Below are 18,935 nucleotides of genomic sequence, written 5' to 3' on the forward strand. Positions count from 1 at the left end.
ATCCAGCATGAGCCCCCTGAATTTGAAGTTTCAGCGAACGGAAGAGCAACAGTGCCCATGAAGTTAAGACAGAGGAAGAAACCCATTGACATGCCAGAAATTCATACAAACAGTTTAGTCAGTGGAAAAGCCAAAGCCATTCTCAAAGCTCCACAAGTAATGACGACCGATGCATCGCTGAAGATGACACTCCAGGTGACAGGACAGTGGAGAATTACAATACGCTGCAAATTTGTCAACGAAATGGAACTGAAGATGCCCAGTGGGAGATAAGCATAATAATGTAATGGCAATAGCAAAGAGGACGACACTCAGGGCGGAGCCCTGAGGCATTCCGTTTTCCTTGATAAAGGTGTCTGACAAGGCAAAAACCACATGTACCTTAATGAACTTTGTCTTAAAAATTTCTGAAGGAAACGGGGCAGGCAGCCTCTGGAGTCCAACATGTAAAGGATACAGAGAATACCAGTAATCCAGCAGGTGGTATACACTTTCTACAGATCAAAAAACACGGCCACAATCTTGTATTTCCACAGAAAACCATTAATGACATGGGATGACAGAGTGACAAGATGGTCAACAGCAGAACGGTGTGCCCAAAACCAACACTGTGCAGTGGTTAGTTAATTGCCACAATACCAGCTGGGTGTGAATCACACATTCCATCATCTTGCAAATACTGCTGGTGAGAGAAATGGGATGGTAGCTAGAAGGAAGGTGTTTGTCCTCACCAGCTTAACTACGGGTACAGCAGTAGCTTCACAACAACGTCTGAGAAATGTGGCATCTGCCCAGATGCGATTGTATGTAAGAAGGATAATGTGCTTGCTTGCAAGAGAAAGACGCTGCAGCATCTGAATGCGATCATTGTCCAAGCCCTGGGGGCAGAAGATCGGGATGAAGTAACAGTACAATCTAGCTCCCTTATTGTAAAGGCAGAACTGTAGAGTTCATGGTTCTCAGAGGAGAAAGTGATCACCCGAGCCCACTCCACTCATTTCCAATGGAGGAATGCATAGTGAGAGTGGAAGGAGCTCAAAATCTCCCTAAGGTGTTCGAGATAGCAATGGGGTCCACAATGACATCATCTGTTATGGTCAGGCCAGAAACAGGGCAATGTACATTGTTCCCAGAGTGTTGTCTGAGGTCAGCCCACATGATGGAAGAGGGAGTGGAACTTTTAGAAGAACTACTAAAAATAATCTAGCTAACTTTTTTGTTATACCGAAGAATTCAACAACACTGTGCACATAACTTGTTTTGAATGCAGTTCTCCATTGTTGGATGACAGTGAAAAATGCAGAAAGCATGTCTCCCTGTGCGAATTGTCACAGCATGACTTAGTCAACCAAGGGATCAGTACACGTCGAAGTAAAGGTCAAGTGCGAGGAATGGAACATACTTTGACGGTACAGATAATTTAATTTTATCCATATTTTGCAGCTTCAAACGATGGAGAAAAGAATGTATGATGGTGCTAAAACGTTAAAAATGCTTTTCTTGGATTATTTTATAAGTTTACACTGTTCATCTTTTCCACTATTTCGCACATATTTTGCATGTTTGACTTACGGAATTCATAACTTAACATCAAACTTTTTCATGACAGGAATATGCATTTCACCTCAATAAAGCATTTATTAAGATGAATTACACCTGATGATTGACCCACAGGGTCCGAAATGCATCGTGTATTTCGGGTGATGCTGAGGGAATTAGATTAGGAAATGAGACAGTAAAGGAGTTTTGCTATTTGGGGAGAAAAATAACTGATGATGGTCGAAGTAGAGAAGATATAAAATGCAGACTGGCAATGGCAAGGAAAGCGTTTCTGAAGAAGAGAAATTTGTTAACATCGAGTATTGATTTAAGTGTCAGGAAGTTGTTTCCGAAAGTATTTGTATGGAGTGTAGCCATGTATGGAAGTGAAACATGGATGATAAATATTTTGGACAAGAAGAGAATAGAATCTTCGAAACTTAGTGCTACAGAAGAATGCTGAAGATTAGATGGGTAGATCACATAACTAATGAGGAGGTACTGAATAGAATTGGGGAGAAGAGGAGTTTGTGGCACAACTTGACTAGAAGAAGGGACTGATTGGTAGGACATTTTCTGAGGCATCAAGGGATCACAAATTTAGCATTGGAGGCCAGCGTGGAGGGTAAAAATCGTAGAGGGAGACCAAGAGATGAATACACTAAGCGGATTCAGAAGGATGTATGTTGCAGTAAGTACTGGGAGATGATGAAGCTTGCACAGGATAGGGTAGCATGGAGAGCTGCATCATACCAGTCTCAGGACTGAAGACCACAACAACAACAAAAACTTCATAAAACACAGGTAGCACACAGGAAACGGTCGTTCAAGTATGTGTCAGAGGGAACGGACCACTTGAGACTACAAGCAAGCTGAGCAGTGCTACACGAGAGGTCCAAATGGGAATATGTGTATGTGGAGTCTGAAACAAATATGGTTGCTCCTGTGTTAAGGCGGAAGACATTGAGCTGATTGAGATGGTCAGCCAAGAGGGCACCTCTTGTCAGGTTCACAAAGAACCCAAAGAGAGTGATGCACATTAAAGTCACCAAGCAGCAAAAAGGGCTGAGGGAGTTGCCCAATAAGCTGGAGGAAGTCTGCCCTAGTGACACCAAATGACGGAGGAATGTAGATGATACAAAGAGAAAAGGTGAAATGGGGAACGAAAATGCAGACTGCAATAGCTTGCAGCCGGGTGTCAGTAAGATTGTTTAACTATAAATTTCATCCCAAATGAGCAGCGTGACTACCCCATAAGATGGAATGCCATCCTTGGGTGGAGAGGGGAAGGTCAAAGCGGACCAGAAAGAAATGCAAGACATCAAATTGATCATGACAATGTGATTTTGTCTCCTGGAGGCAGAAAACAAGTGGACACTGTGGCTTGAAGAGCAGCTGTAATTCCTCCTCGTTGGATGGAACGGCGCGAACATTCCATTGGAGTTGAGTCATGACGGGGATAGGGGAGAGAAAAAAATGATGGATTGTCACCTCAGTGGCTGCTGAATGCCTGCCTTCAAAGACTCACTGCTACAAGGCACAGAGGCCAGAGGATCCTGATCCATGAGATCTACAGAGGCATAGGCATTCTCACTGTGTCGGCCAGCAGATTCCAGGACAGAGGAACGGTTGGCAGTGCGCACCAGCGAAACGGAGGTTGGCCAAGTGAGGCTATCACACGGTGACACTGTAGAAGAGGATCTCTGAGTTAGTGAATGAGAAGAATGTTTGACTTTGTTTGGTTTCTTTGAGCCTTTGCAGTTGGCAGATGAAGACTCAGGTGTTGGTTGGCTGGAGGGACATATAAAGTATTCGTGGGAGTATTCCTTCTGTCCTTTATGGCCTGCTGGTTGTGTAGCAGGTGATTTCGCCACCAGAGGTGAAAATTGGGTGGCTTGTTGCACAGCTGGACGACGAGGAGATGGAAATGCTATCATGACATTAAGCAATTTTACAACTTTGGTGCTGCATTTGCAGTTGCAAGTCTGCATGGCCGTGTCCATCATGGAGCGCATTGTGGTAAAAACAGTACTGTAAGTACCATATAGTAAAACGTAGGGTTTCCAACTAATCAACAACTTGTGAGTGACAGGGTAAGGCACTTTCACTCGCCCAGATCTCCTGGACGGCCCACTCACGATACATGTGACATTCTAGGGATGAGGCTGCACGGTCGCCATTGCAATTGATGCAGCAGGAAGGAGGAGATGGGCAATCGCCCTCGTGAGAATCCCTACCACAAGTAATGCATTTGGCCAGGTATCAAAGGAACATTCAACTGTGGTTTGTATGTGTGGAATAGTAGTAGCGCATCGAGTTCGGAATGATGGTCAGACCGTGATGACTTCATAGCCGGCTTTGATCTTTGATGGAAGCACTATTCTATCGAATATGAGAAAAAAAAGTGCATGTAGGCACGCAGGATTCAACAACCTTTGTCATTATCGAATCGACTGCAGTGACTCCCTTATCAGAGAGGCTACTTTGTATTTCACCCTGTCCAATCATCACGCAGACTAGTGTAAATAACACCACGTGAAGAATACAGGGTTCAGTGAGTGACATGAACAGGATGGAGGAGTGAACCTGCAAGCAGTTGTGCCTGAGAATCACAATTAGCCTGCAAAAGCAAAGTGCCATTGCATAAAAGAGAGCAGGATTTCACAGGGCCGGCAACTGCATCAACACTTATGAAAAATAAACAGATTAACCATAGCAAAGGACTGGCCTCCTCCAGCATGCGGTACCACAAGGAACCGAGGTGTGGGTGGGAGAGTCTTCACATCTTTAGCTTAATTCTATTTGTGTTTAGTAGATGTAAACTGAGTTGGTGATTGGCTCCTTGGAAGAAAATCCCCCATGATTGCCAAAGTCTCCAATGGTGCACTCCTTCCAACTGGGGCCCCACTCACTCAGAGGGGGACTCATCCGCCTTAAGTGATTGTTGAAACCTCACGTAACACCTCCCCGACTCCTCACAGAGGGACCAATTGGCAATTTGGGAAGGTAACAGCTGAAGCAATCACTCCTCTCTGGTCCTGGCCTGTACTAAGGTGTACGTGTGAACCCTACCTGTCGGCCTGTGGCCAGGAATTACACACTACCCAGTCACCTTTTACGCATCAGACACATGGGCTGCGGTGTTCATGTGTGCACAGGGAGGAAGAAAAAACAAAGAGGAACCTCAACGCAGAGCAGTGGAGGAAGGATAGGAGATAGAGACTGAAAAAAAAAAAAAAAACCAGTGGAGGGATTGTTTTGAAGTCAGGCTACTGAAAATTAAGAACATATACCCAAAAATATCTCAGATATGTTCCCCAAGGGAGGGGAAAAAGAATAGCAGAAGGATAGACATGCAGCACAGAAGGGGAAAAGGTGGTGCATAGGATGGAGTTCCATGGTAGCCAAGCACGAACTCACCAAAGAGTGGTGATCCCCATGGGAGAGACCTAGTGATGAATACAGTAAGCAGGTCAGGTTGCAGGAGTTACAGATGAAGAGTCCTGCACAGAAAATAGTAGTGTAGGCAGCTGCATTAAAATAGTCTTTGAACTGAGACCTACAACAACAAATTCCACTGTGTTTGGGGACTTCAAATTACGTATGCTTTTCTTTCATACTGTCTATGAAGCATGAAAAGTTCCATTTAAAGGAGAACATATTGCTACAAAAATGCACTCCTTTGATGTTTCTGGTGCCTGAAAAATAGATTGTAAACAAAGTAATAACAGATAAATTTTGACATACTGGTCGCTTGTCCCTTACTCATATGTGCTCAGAAACTTTGCCAGGTTCATCACATGCTAGTTTGTGTGTTGTGTAAAAATAGAGATTTTTTTCTTTTTTGGATTGCGGTCAAAGTATCGTTGTGTAAACAAGGTGTGTGTATCACCAGCTCTCTTCCTGAAAAATTTTAATAAATGCACATCACACATGGAAGCAGCACTGGCTGCAGCTTGTTAGCACTTGCCGTAATTAGCACTCAGTTGGGAAAAAAAACACATACTGAAATCAAGTTCATAAGCGTGTACCAACATTAAGGTAACCATTTATCTATGTACTATAATGGAGAAAATTTATTCCTGCTAAGACAGTGTCCCCTTTTGTTTGCACATTGGGACTTTACTATGTACAAATTGTATATTTTTTTAAATAATAATAAGCTATAATAATTCCTTTCCTTTTGGCCTACTAAAACTTCACTGAACGTCTGCAGTTCACCATATCAGCAGGTGGGACTCTGCTACACTCCTGTTATACAGTTCAGACAGTAACCCTGAAACTAACATAATACTTAGCATGAGCATCTTGTTATTGTGATCCACATACTGAGTGGTTACTTCAGTCACTTTACTGTCTCAAGAATTATTCTCCACACACTAAAAAGTTTTGCATCCCCTCGGTTCCGGAACCTGTACAGAAAATTGGGAGAGAGATCAACATAAACATCATTTCCACCCATTTTATTGCTCATGAAAACCACACTTTGCATGTTATACCACCATGCAGCGAGATCTTTGGAGGTGGTGGTCCAGATTGCTGTGCACACCATTAACTGTAATACGCAGCAGCATGTCCTCTTGCATTGGTGCATGCCTGTATTCATCGTAGCATACTATCCACAAGTTCATCAAGGCACTGTTGGTTCAGATTGTCCCACTCCTCAACGGTGATTCGGTGTGGATTTCTCAAAGTAGTTGGTGGGTCGCATCATCCATAAACAGCCCTTTTCTATCCATCCCAGGCATGTTCGACAGGGTCATGTCTGGAGAACATGCTATCCACTCTATTCGAGCGATGTTGTTATCTTGAAGGAAGCCATACACAAGATATGCACGATGGGGGTGCAGATTGTTGTCCACAAAGATGAATGCCTCGCCAATATGTTGCTGATATGGTTGTACTATCGGTCGGAGGGTGGCATTCACATATCGTACAGCCATTATGGCACTTTCCATGAACACCAGCAGCGTATGTCAGCCCCACATAATGCAACCCCAAAACAGCAGGGAACCTCCATCTTGCTACACTCACTGGACAGTGTGTCTAAGGCATTCAGCCTGACCGGGTTGCCTCTAAACACATCTCCGATGATTGTCTGGTTGAAGGCGTATGCGACACTCATCACTGAAGAGAACGCGATGCCAATCCTGAGCGGTCCTTTCGGCATGTTGTTGGGCCCATCTGTACCATCTGCATGGTGTCGTGGTTGCAAAGATGGACCTCCCCAAGGACGATGGGAGTGAAGTTGTGCATCATGCAGCCTACTGCACACAGTATGACTCTTAACACAACATCCTGCAGCTGAACAAAAAGCATTATCAACATGGTGGTGGTGTTGACATGGTTCCACCGAGACATAATCTGCAGGTAGCGGCCATCCACTGCAGTAGTAGCCCTTGGACGGCCTGAGTGAGGCATGTCATCGACAGTTCATGTCTCTCTGTATCTCCTCCAAGTCCGAACATCACTATTTTGGTTCACTCTGAGACACCTGGACACTTTCCTTGTTGAAAGCCCTTCCTGGCATAAAGTAACAATGAGGACACTATCAAACCACAATATTGACCATCTAGGCATGGTTGAACTACAGACAACATGAGCTGTGTACCTCCTTCCTGGTGGAATGACTGGAACTGATCAACTGTCAGACCCCCTCCATCTTATAGGCGTTGCTCATGCATGATTGTTTACATCTTTGGGGGGGGGTTTAATGATGTCTCTGAACAGTCAGAGGGCTTGTGTCTGTGCCACAATATCCACAGTCAACATCTCCCTTCAAGAGTTCTGGAAACTGGGGTGATGCAAATTTTTTTTTTGGTGTGTGTAGTTTTTGCTGAATTCCTATCACAAAAACTACTTTATTACTAATTTGCAGCGACTTGAGAGCAAATTTTACCAGACACGGGATTTCCATCGAAGTGCACATCTCTTAGAGGCGGTGAAATCAGGAAACACCTCAATGTAAATGATAAGTCACGTAGGGGATAAGTAATCCAAACGTCAGACTGTTTTTAACACCATAATATGACTGTCCAATTACTGAGGCCCTGATGAGACCAGATTTGTTATTCAAAATATGAACATCATGTATGTACGATAGGCTGTTTTACAGTTCTGATGACACACATTTCGATCTCCTGAAATACAGGTCCTACGAACTAATGTTTGGGAAACTGAACAATAGAAGGGGGAGAAAAGCAGACATGGCAGGAACAACCCAAATCAGTAACAAAATACAAAACAAAATTAAAATGAAGAAACATGATGTAATAGACTTTCAAGAAAGGTGACAGTATATTAGCATGGCAAGGTCTCCTGAATGCAAGAGGAAATACTGACAAGCCAAAATGCTGACAAACTGGTGTACCAGAGAACACACATGGGCTATGAAACAACTGAAAAACCAGTAGTAGTGACAACATACATGAAAAGAATGAGTGCTGTTGAAAGAGCCAAACATTACATTGCTGCCTACAGTTTACTTAAGAAATTGGGAAAGCATTTTTCCAGTTACTAGAATTGTGTGTAGTAGGAGTAAACCATTTAATGTGTTTGCGCTACCAATACAGGACAAAAACTGCTTATCCTATGGGTTAAGTAGGAATGAACTGTTTGCTATTTCTCTAGAAGATAGGGATTCTGTTATTAGTTGTGGCTGAAAGTATTGTTATTCTCCTCTCTTTGTTTTCCTAATGACTGTGTATGGTTCTGTCTGCAATAAAGTTTAGTGAAACAAAGACAATAGTGCTGATCGAATTTCATTGTCAGATGATGGTTCACTGGTGCATGCAACTCCCTGAAGGTCATCAAGTACACTCAAGAAACGACAAATGACACACCATGAAGAAATTATCCAAAGGGTATGGAAAATGGAAGGGGTGATGTATATGTATCGTACAGACAAACCGATGATTACAATTTCCAAAAAATTGGACGATTTATTCAAAAGAAAGAACTCACAAATTGCACATGTTAATATTATTTTGGCCCTTATGCTAGCAGTTATTTGGTTTGTACTGGTTGATAAGAGTTGTTGGATGTTCTGAGGCATATCATACCAGAATTTGTCCAATTGGTATGTTAGATCACCCTGCCGATAATGCTCCAAACATTCTCAATTGGGGAGAGGTCTGATGACCTTGCTAGCCAAGGTAGGGTTACGCAAGCATGAAGACAAGCTGTAGAAACTCTCGACGTGTGTCGACGGGCACTATGTTGTTGAAATGGAAGCACAGGAGGCTCGCCATCAAGGGCAACAAAACGAAGCATGGTATATCGTTGATGTACTGCTGTGCCGCAGGGATGCCACAGGTGACACCAAAGGGGTTCTGCTATGACCGTCCCTCATCAATTTTTGGAGCTGGTCCACAGCTCCATGATTGGGGAACACAGCAGCCATTGTGATGATAATGTTGCATGAAACTGTCACTAGCACTGCCATTGTAGTGTGTGACAGGTGGGTACTGAGAAACCTGATACCCAAAGAGAGAATTAATTTTTATGAACAATTTTGCAACTCTGGTTGTTTCTATATAAAAAAAATTTAGCTTTATACTTACTTGCGAGTCTGGAAGAACAGACACTGTTAATGATACACTGCTTTACGAAATACTTCAAAATTTATTCGCTGACTGACTTTCTTGATATCAGCTGTACATTTATAAATCTACTATTCAATAGTGACACGTGAAAATTTGTGTCAGACTGTGACTGGAGTCCAGATTTCCCAATTACCTTGAGTGGTTGCCTTCACCACTTCAGCTATTTGTGCTTGTGGAGGGGTGATATTCAGGTACAGTGCCACATTATTTCAGTGTGTCACTTTACAGCTCCAACATTAAATGTTTTAATTGAAAATACTAGAATAATATTTCCAGATCAGAATTATGAGTTGAGAACCTTTAGTTGCTTAGTTTTAGCTCTTATTCACGTGTTAGATTCCATTCAGCATACCCAGTTTTTAATACAGTAATTTATTTGTTGTTATTATGGAGGATGGGGAAAATATTCCATTCATGTAATGTATAATCACAAAATAAAAAAAAATAAAAAAGAATTTGCTTTTATGTGCAGTATGAATCAATGGGCACTAAGCTCCAGCTGCAAACATGGACAAATATCTTTGAAAGATTTAAAGTAATATGCCACAGTAATGTGGCAGTGTGATCATCTGATCTGGTGAGAGACACGGTCTTGTGTGACACACTACATGAAAACCTTTAAACTAATGTTCATTTCACATATTCAACATATATCACTATGACCTTAAAACAGATTTTTCCCTATTACTTTGATCCTGTAACATAGGATTCTGCCTTCAGTATAGCTTACAGCCATAGGCAATATTACCAGGACTGTTAAGAATGGAGCTGACACTGGAGGACTGGAAACTATTGCAAGCCATATATGTTAAAGTGAATGCAAAATTTACCTGGTTACTCACAGGAAGCTACCAGTCATTGCAAATAATGTTAATAGGCAAAAGTGACGTTGTACAGATGCAGTGAGGTGTCCACTTCATGCAAGTACAGAAAAAACAGTTTCCAACAGTCATGGTCATCATAAACATGCCAGCCGGAGTGGCCGAGTGGTTCTAGGCACTTCAGTCTGGAACCGCGCGACCGCTACGGTCGCAGGTTCGAATCCTGCCTCGGGCATGGATGTGTGTGATGTCCATAGTTAGTTAGGTTTAAGTAGTTCTAAGTTCTAGGGGACTGATGACCTCAGAAGTTAAGTCCCATAGTGCTCAGAGCCATCATAAACACCTATTACTAGCTACATATGCCTTATTTCTCATCTAAATATGACTTTGTGAATGTACCTTCAAGACAGGACTGCCAGGTTGGACCTTAACCAGGATCTTTTGTCTTCTTCACATGCATATCGTGCACAATTCATCTCTTTAGTTGAAGTTCCTGTAATTAACAATGCTGACTACTGCATGCATAGTGATGGATGTTTCACCACCAGGTAAGGCCAAGACACAGCATCAGATGAGAGACTCTGCTGTGGCAGCTGGTGGACACACAGTGTTTAGCATAAGGCTCTGCTGTGGTCTGGTGGCAGTCAACTTATTAAAAATTACGTTTTTCATATCTTTTCCTCCTTAATCAAATCTTGAAATTAAGCTTTAAGAAACTGCTGAAGTTCAATATATATGAAAAACCCTTACCACAAAATAGTAAGAAACAACTACACACATTCTAAATATCTAATAGTAGCTTTCATAACATAATTTACGACAGTGTTAGATCTCTTCACAGACTCAATTGGGACTCAGTTCTGCCCATAAAATTTCTCTGTAATGGTAAGAGTACATAATTAGTGAATTAATAAATACTAAACACAGAAATTAAAGCATACAGATTTGTGGTCCACATGGTATACTTGCATTAATACACCATGGGAACAAGAATGAGTCAATATCACTATAACGGTCTGGATTTAACAAAAATCAATCTAATTCTGTGGCACCATTTTTCATTTTTCCACAACATTAGTAACAATTTTTCTAGAGCAAATACTTTACAATCAATAAAAAGTTATAAACGAATAGCAGTTCACGGGTCCAGCAATAAGGATGGCAGAGACATTGAGTCACAAAGTAACAGTTTACACCCTCTTAAATCATCTCTGGTATACAAGAAACATGTGTTCATGACATGGAAACATATTCTGTACCAATAATTATACAAGCCATCAACCTCTGCAAACAGTGACATGGGCTAAAGAAATGACAATTCATAAAATTATAATTTACTGTTCCTCTCAAAAAATGTTACATTAAATCGACAGTAAACAACATACTGTACATGTACTCTGGATGTATCAATAGTTACATTCACATATTTCAAGACAACAATTAGTCCATGTTGGCTAACAGAGATCCAGTGACCAAAACAGCCTGCCTTCTTTGGAACAATAGTGCCTTCAGTACACAGAAGGAAGCAACAGAAAGCAGTGCTACAACCAGCAGCAGCATAGCTTCCCATCCATAGGCATCAGTGACACAGCCAACCAGGGGACCTTCCAGTACTGCTCCCAGGCTCCCAAAACCATTTACAAGACCAGCCACAGCGGCACCAGCTCCTCTGCCATCACGTTCACCTGCAGCTACTGCGAGTGAGCCTCCCAAAAGGGCATCAGGTCCACAGATGCATGCCCCTGCCAGCAGCAACAGCATAGCATTGTACAGGGGACCCCATGCTGCAGTTACAAGGAACAGGATGAAGGCCAGTGCACTAACCACCACTGCTAGCCATGTGTGAAAGAGAGAGCTGTGACGATCTGCAGCTAGTCCCAGCAAAGCACTTCCAACAACACCGCCAGCATCGAATACTGCTGACAAGATGCCTACCTGCAGAAGAAACAGAAAAAATTGTAACAGGTCACCTTATTTGGACGACATTAAAACTCACTGAAAAATGTAATGGAAAGGTCTCAAGAAATTTGTCCAGAAAATATTTTTTTTTTTTTTTTTGAATGGCCAACAAACTCAGCAAGTGGTGACATGAAAGTTAACACATGTAAATGCTCCAGTCTCTTAAAAAATACATATCAACCCCCTTAACGATTTTTTGTTTTTCAAATTATGTTCCAAAAAATAATATTTTTTTATTAATGAAAAACATCCTATAAATAATGACATTACATATAGACACAAAGACAGTTTTTAAATATCAAAATAATGAGCTACAAAATTTTTGAAGATCACTAATAATAAAATATCAAGTATATTCGATCACTGGACTTCATCTAACATATCCTGAAACTTGAAGTCATTTTGTAATTTCTGTGTAGCTAACCGTGTATTTAAATCTTGAAGGAGCTGGCTGGAGCACAGTGAATGTATTTATCTCTTAGCACTGGCCAGCACTTTTAACACAACTGATGAAATATCATCACTTTCAGTCTAGAATGTAATAATTTTACATTCTTCTTCACTTCCTGAGCCACTAAATTCAATGTTCAACCCAGGATCACTATAGCCATTCTTTTTTGAAAGCCTTGCCTAAACAACAACACAGAAAAGAGTCAAAACATGCATTTTGTTCTCGAGTACCCAAAGCTGCACACAGTAAATATGATACCTAATGACAACCATAACACAATAGCCAGTCTACAAATGTAGTACCAGATGTTATCTTGTGGCCAAAAACTTAACTATCAGTGCCAAAACAAATGAAGTAGGGTTCTATTTTTTCAAAGATTGTTTTCTAAGCTACCCAAGTATACTAGCAATTTTAAGCTTCCATCAAAATAATAAAAATGAGATACCTGGTGTTTTAAGTTAAGGGGTTAAATCACAAGTAATGGCCTGGATCACGGTCATCGATGGCATGCAAAGCTGATCTGTGCACAATGTGCTGCATGCGTGTGATCCAAGGCTTGGCCTGTCTCAGCACTACTTGGTAAGTCTCAATTTTGCTTGGTCCTTCTCAGAAGCACTCTGTGAACGGCGACATTCCACATACCAATGCACTGTTGCATTTCTTATCAGTATGACATTCTTCACTTCGGCAGAGTCATGGTCTCAGCACTGTTTACCTTCGCTATTTGTTTGTGGTACAGATAAAGTTGAGAGGTCCAGTGGCTGACTGCACAAAAAGAGGAAGTCAAGCAATCTAACGTCACAAGCTTTAAAAATGAATTGGAATGACAGAAGAGAAACACGAGAATTCTCTTTTATGTAGTTGCATAACACGTACAACAAATTTGCTATGGAACAATGTTACAACATTGTGCAGAAAGGATTTAAAGATATAGTTGATGATGGATGAGAAAAAAAAATTGTAACAATCGACAGATTTCTGCAGAATTCCTTGTTCTATACGTCAAGAAGCACTTCATGCTAAGTTTGCAGGCATGGAGCAAATGATGAAACTGGGGGTATGAATAGTAAATTAAACTGTCATTCGCTACAGTTTTTGATGGAACTGAACAGAGTATGGAGACTTTAAATATTATTGAAAATTGTATACATGGAAGAACCCTGGAGATACTAAAAGGTATCAGATAGATTATATAATGGTAAGACTGAGGTTTAGGAACCAGGTTTTAAATTGTAAGACATTTCCAGGGGCAGATGTGGACTCTGACCACAATCTATTGGTTATGACCTGTAGATTAAAACTGAAGAAACTGCAAAAAGGTGGGAATTTAAGGAGATGGGACCTGGATAAACTAAAAGAACCAGAGGTTGTACAGAGATTCAGGGAGAGCATAAGGGAGCAATTGACAGGAATGGGGGAAATAAATACAGTAGAAGAAGAATGGGTAGCTTTGAGGGATGAAGTAGTGAAGGCAGCAGAGGATCAAGTAGGTAAAAAGACGAGAGCTAGTAGAAATCCTTGGGTAACAGAAGAAATATTGAATTTAATTGATGAAAGGAGAAAATATAAAAATGCAGTAAGTGAAACAGGCAAAAAGGAATACAAACGTCTCAAAAATGAGATCGACAGGAAGTGCAAAATGGCTAAGCAGGGATGGCTAGAGGACAAATGTAAGGATGTAGAGGCCTATCTCACTAGGGGTAAGATAGATACCGCCTACAGGAAAATTAAAGAGACCTTTGGAGATAAGAGAACGACTTGTATGAATATCAAGAGCTCAGATGGAAACCCAGTTCTAAGCAAAGAAGGGAAAGCAGAAAGGTGGAAGGAGTATATAGAGGGTCTATACAAGGGCGATGTACTTGAGGACAATATTATGGAAATGGAAGAGGATGTAGATGAAGATGAAATGGGAGATATGATACTGCGTGAAGAGTTTGACAGAGCACTGAAAGACCTGAGTCGAAACAAGGCCCCCGGACTAGACAATATTCCATTGGAACTACTGACGGCCGTGGGAGAGCCAGTCCTGACAAACTCTACCATCTGGTGAGCAAGATGTATGAAACAGGCGAAATACCCACAGACTTCAAGAAGAATATAATAATTCCAATCCCAAAGAAAGCAGGTGCTGACAGATGTGAAAATTACCGAACTATCTGTTTAATAAGTCACAGCTGCAAAATACTAACACGAATTCTTTACAGACGAATGGAAAAACTGGTAGAAGCCAACCTCGGGGAAGATCAGTTTGGATTCCGTAGAAACACTGGAACACGTGAGGCAATACTGACCTTACGACTTATCTTAGAAGAAAGATTAAGAAAAGGCAAACCTACGTTTCTAGCATTTGTAGACTTAGAGAAAGCTTTTGACAATGTTGACTGGAATACTCTCTTTCAAATTCTAAAGGTGGCAGGGGTAAAATACAGGGAGCGAAAGGCTATTTACAATTTGTACAGAAACCAGATGGCAGTTATAAGAGTCGAGGGACATGAAAGGGAAGCAGTGGTTGGGAAGGGAGTAAGACAGGGTTGTAGCCTCTCCCCGATGTTGTTCGATCTGTATATTGAGCAAGCAGTAAAGGAAACAAAAGAAAAATTCAGAGTAGGTATTAAAATTCATGGAGAAGAAATAAAAACTTTGAGGTTCGCCGATGACATTGTAATTCTGTCAGAGACAGCAAAGGACTTGGAAGAGCAGTTGAATGGAATGGACAGTGTCTTGAAAGGAGGATATAAGATGAACATCAACAAAAGCAATACAAAGACAATGGAATGTAGTCTAATTAAGTCGGGTGATGCTGAGGGAATTAGATTAGGAAATGAGACACTTAAAGTAGTAAAGGAGTTTTGCTATTTGGGGAGCAAAATAACTGATGATGGTCGAAGTAGAGAGGATATAAAATGTAGGCTGGCAATGGCAAGGAAAGCGTTTCTGAAGAAGAGAAATTTGTTAACATCCAGTATTGATTTAAGTGTCAGGAAGTCATTTCTGAAAGTATTCGTATGGAGTGTAGCCATGTATGGAAGTGAAACATGGACGATAAATAGTTTGGACAAGAAGAGAATAGAAACTTTCGAAATGTGGTGCTACAGCAGAATGCTGAAGATTAGATGGGTAGATCACATAACTAATGAGGAAGTATTGAATAGGATTGGGGAGAAGAGAAGTTTGTGGCACAACTTGACCAGAAGAAGGGATCAGTTGGTAGGACATGTTCTGAGGCATCAAGGGATCACCAATTTAGTATTGGAGGGCAGCGTGGAGGGTAAAAATCGTAGAGGGAGACCAAGAGATGAATACACTAAGCAGATTCAGAAGGATGTAGGTTGCAGTAGGTACTGGGAGATGAAAAAGCTTGCACAGGATAGAGTAGCATGGAGAGCTGCATCAAACCAGTCTCAGGACTGAAGACCACAACAACAACGTTGATTACGTAAAGGGATATGCCTAGATTTATTTCTCAGTTTAAAACCAGCTATTGTTAAATTTCTGAAGGAAAAAGGAAAGCAGGAACAGAAACCAGAGCATTTGGAACGGATTGCAGACCTTGCAAAGTGGATTTGACAGCGCACAGTCCACAGTAATACGCTGCAAGGTGAGAAACAATTTATTTCTGATTGTATGGTGATGTATTTAAAAAGAAAATTGCATCATAGAAGGAACATATTCTGACACACACACTGTCCATTTCGTAAAAGACAACGCAAATTTTCACAAAATCACCATGAGATTGAAAGAATTACAAGGACAATTTTCTAAGCATTTTGAGGACAATGCCAATAACATATCTGTTTTTGAGACTGATTCCTGTTTCAGGTGAAAATACCCCCGTGCATGTGCAGCTGGAACTGGAAGCCATGATTACGTGGTAACACATGTGACAAAACTCCGCAAAATTGTCTCGATGCTGACAGTTTATACCAGATAAAAAATTTATTATGTCTTCCGGGTGCCAAAAATGATGACTGAAGACTGAAAATTTGTTTTTGTGATTTATCTTGTTGAGAAATGTGAAAGCAGACCACTTGCAAGCCATCCAACCTTCATTGTGCACCCACATTGTCAATGTGGGGTATTTGTAATTTCTTCCTCTGCCCCCTCCTACCACTCAAGAATTGTGTACCCAAGGGAGAGAGATTCGCACACATGACGGAACTGAATGTGCACAGAATTCTTGCTGTCTATGGGCTAGGTGCTGATAAAGAGTTTAATGTATGTGACATAGACCAATGTAACCACTTGTGGAAGTTTCTTTGATCTTACACAACAGGAACAGACTTATTCTCACATTCTCTGCCACTGGTGTGAAAATTCTTTATTACTACTGTGCCTGAAATAGTGATCTACATTCTACTTCTCTCTCCCTACATTTCTGCGTAATGTAAGTCAAGGATCATGAAAGGTATTGTTTCATTTGTTGATTCCCAGTGCATCTGCCAGGAATAACTGATAAATCAGTATTCTGTAACATACAATGCCATTGTGATTCATGTAGGATCCCTAGTCATTTGTTGGAGCCTTTGGAATTTGAAGTTTGTGCTGGAGAACATCTGTTTGATTCCAGTCATGGTACTAAGTAGGACGTGGCTACATATCTGAACATGGGATTTCTGCAGGTAAATTATTAAGAGTAAGCAAAATGGCATTTGCCATCAAAATTAATTATAGTTTCCAAGTCAAAATAGGCACCCCCCGTGGTGTCCTTATCTTATCATGGTGGTGGAGCTTGTGTGGTCAAGTGGTCCTGAGAGCTAGGCTGGGGGTAGCTTCGCTTCTAGTAGGGTCTCCCATACCAGATAGGTCAAAGGTGGTGATCCACACGAAATGGGACAACCTGGTCCTCCAGGTTGGGGGTTGGGCGTGGGGGCCAACACCCCCACATTGTAAAAAAGATGATAATTACAAAACACCAAGAAATAGCCTCGAATTCGGTATGGAACCATGGAAATGACCCCAGGTCAAAGCTTAATGCCAGGTGGTCACGGAAGAAACAGAGTGAAGTGTGGCACTTGGAATGTAAAAACACTATTCTCACCTGGAAATGAAACCAATAGAGAAAATGAGTAAGAGCAGAGGATGGTTTAATGATAGGTGTAGAGATGCGGTCACCAAGAGAAAAGCAGCGAAACTGTTACAGCGTACAAATGAACAGGACGAAAGAACAAGGTTGGGATACATGGAAGAAGCTAGAGAAGCAACAAGACAAGTCCTTCGAACAGAAAAGTGAGAGTTCACAGATAGTAAAATAAAGCTGGCAGAAGAAGACCAGATAGCAGGAAATACAAGAGACTTTTACAAGACAGTCAGGTTCTTCAAGAAAGGATACAATCCAAGGATTGAAGTGATCAGAGGTCAAGGAGGACAGATAATCACAGATGAAATAAAAGCTACGGAGGAATGCAAAAACTACTTCGAAAACCTCCTGAATGTGGATGTAAACACCCAACAGAAAATGAAGAAGATGAATCATATAGAGAAAACAGAGATACTGTACCACTTGAAGAGTATGAACTACCAAGCATGGAAGAAGTAAGAGCGACCATAAAACTGCTGGAAGGAGTCTGTCATATGCCCTATACTGAAGAAAGGAGACTCAATGAGATGTAGCAACTATAGAGGAATCACACAACTATGTACAGCTTATAAGATCTTGGGATTTCAACAAGTAGGTTTCAGAAATGGAAAGTCAACAGTACACCATTTACATACAATATGGCAAGTGCTAGCAAAGAGCTGGGAATTCCGCAAAAATGTTCACTGTCTCTTTGTGGACTTCCAAAACGCATATGATAATGTGAATAGACAAGCAATAGGGCAAGAACTCAAAAGGGCTCAAGTTCCCAGAAAACTCGTAAAACACACAGATATGCACCCAGGAGACAACATGTATGGTGAAAGTGGATTGGAGTGTGACAAGGAGACTACCTCTCCCCTTTTCTGTTTAACCTGGTACTGGAGAGAGCCCTGAGAGAAGTAGCAAGCTTAGAGACAGGAATGCAGCTGGGAAGAATCAGCACCCTGGCCTATGCAGATCATGTAATTTTAATAGCAGAGAAAGAGCAAGACCTGGTCCTGATGACAAGAACATTAATGGAAGAGGCAATGAGAGCAGACCTAGAGTTGAATATGGATAACACAAAATACCACTTAGCAGAGAAAATGACGGACCCCTGAAGGTGGAGGTCAAAGTCTTTGAAAGGGTAAAAGACTTTAAATATCTTGGGGCTATACTCAGCGAAAGGAACAAGATAGACCAGGAAATTACAGCACAAATACAAGCAGGAAACAGGTCCAGATTTGCTCTGGGAAATCTGTTAAAGTCCTGGCTTCTATTGAGATCCTCAAAGACCAAGATCTACAAGACAATAATACAACCTGTACTCCTATATGGAGCAGACACCTGGACCATCACCCAAAAGATGGAAAGAAAACTCCTGACATTTGAGAATGCTGTTCTCAGACAGATTTTTGAGCCAGCGAAGGATGGAGATGAATGGAAGAAAAGAAAGAAGACTAAAGTGGTATAGACACGTAATATGTCGAGAAGGCCAGATC

The 18,935-nt window shown here is 41.3% G+C and overlaps 1 protein-coding gene across 1 annotated transcript in view; it reads right to left on the reverse strand.

Annotated features, from left to right (window-relative positions):
- Positions 1 to 11,282: 11,282 nt before the first annotated feature.
- Positions 11,283 to 18,935, reverse strand: part of LOC124797942 (putative glycerol-3-phosphate transporter 5) — a 60,463-nt gene continuing 52,810 nt past the window's right edge. The window contains exon 4 of the mRNA XM_047261078.1: positions 11,283 to 11,899. Within this exon, the coding sequence (XP_047117034.1) occupies positions 11,405 to 11,899 (495 nt within the window). The 3' untranslated portion in view covers positions 11,283 to 11,404. The remainder of the gene's footprint in view (positions 11,900 to 18,935) is intronic.

Source organism: Schistocerca piceifrons, chromosome 5, assembly GCF_021461385.2.
Source record: "Schistocerca piceifrons isolate TAMUIC-IGC-003096 chromosome 5, iqSchPice1.1, whole genome shotgun sequence".
Classification (NCBI taxonomy): domain Eukaryota; kingdom Metazoa; phylum Arthropoda; class Insecta; order Orthoptera; family Acrididae; genus Schistocerca; species Schistocerca piceifrons.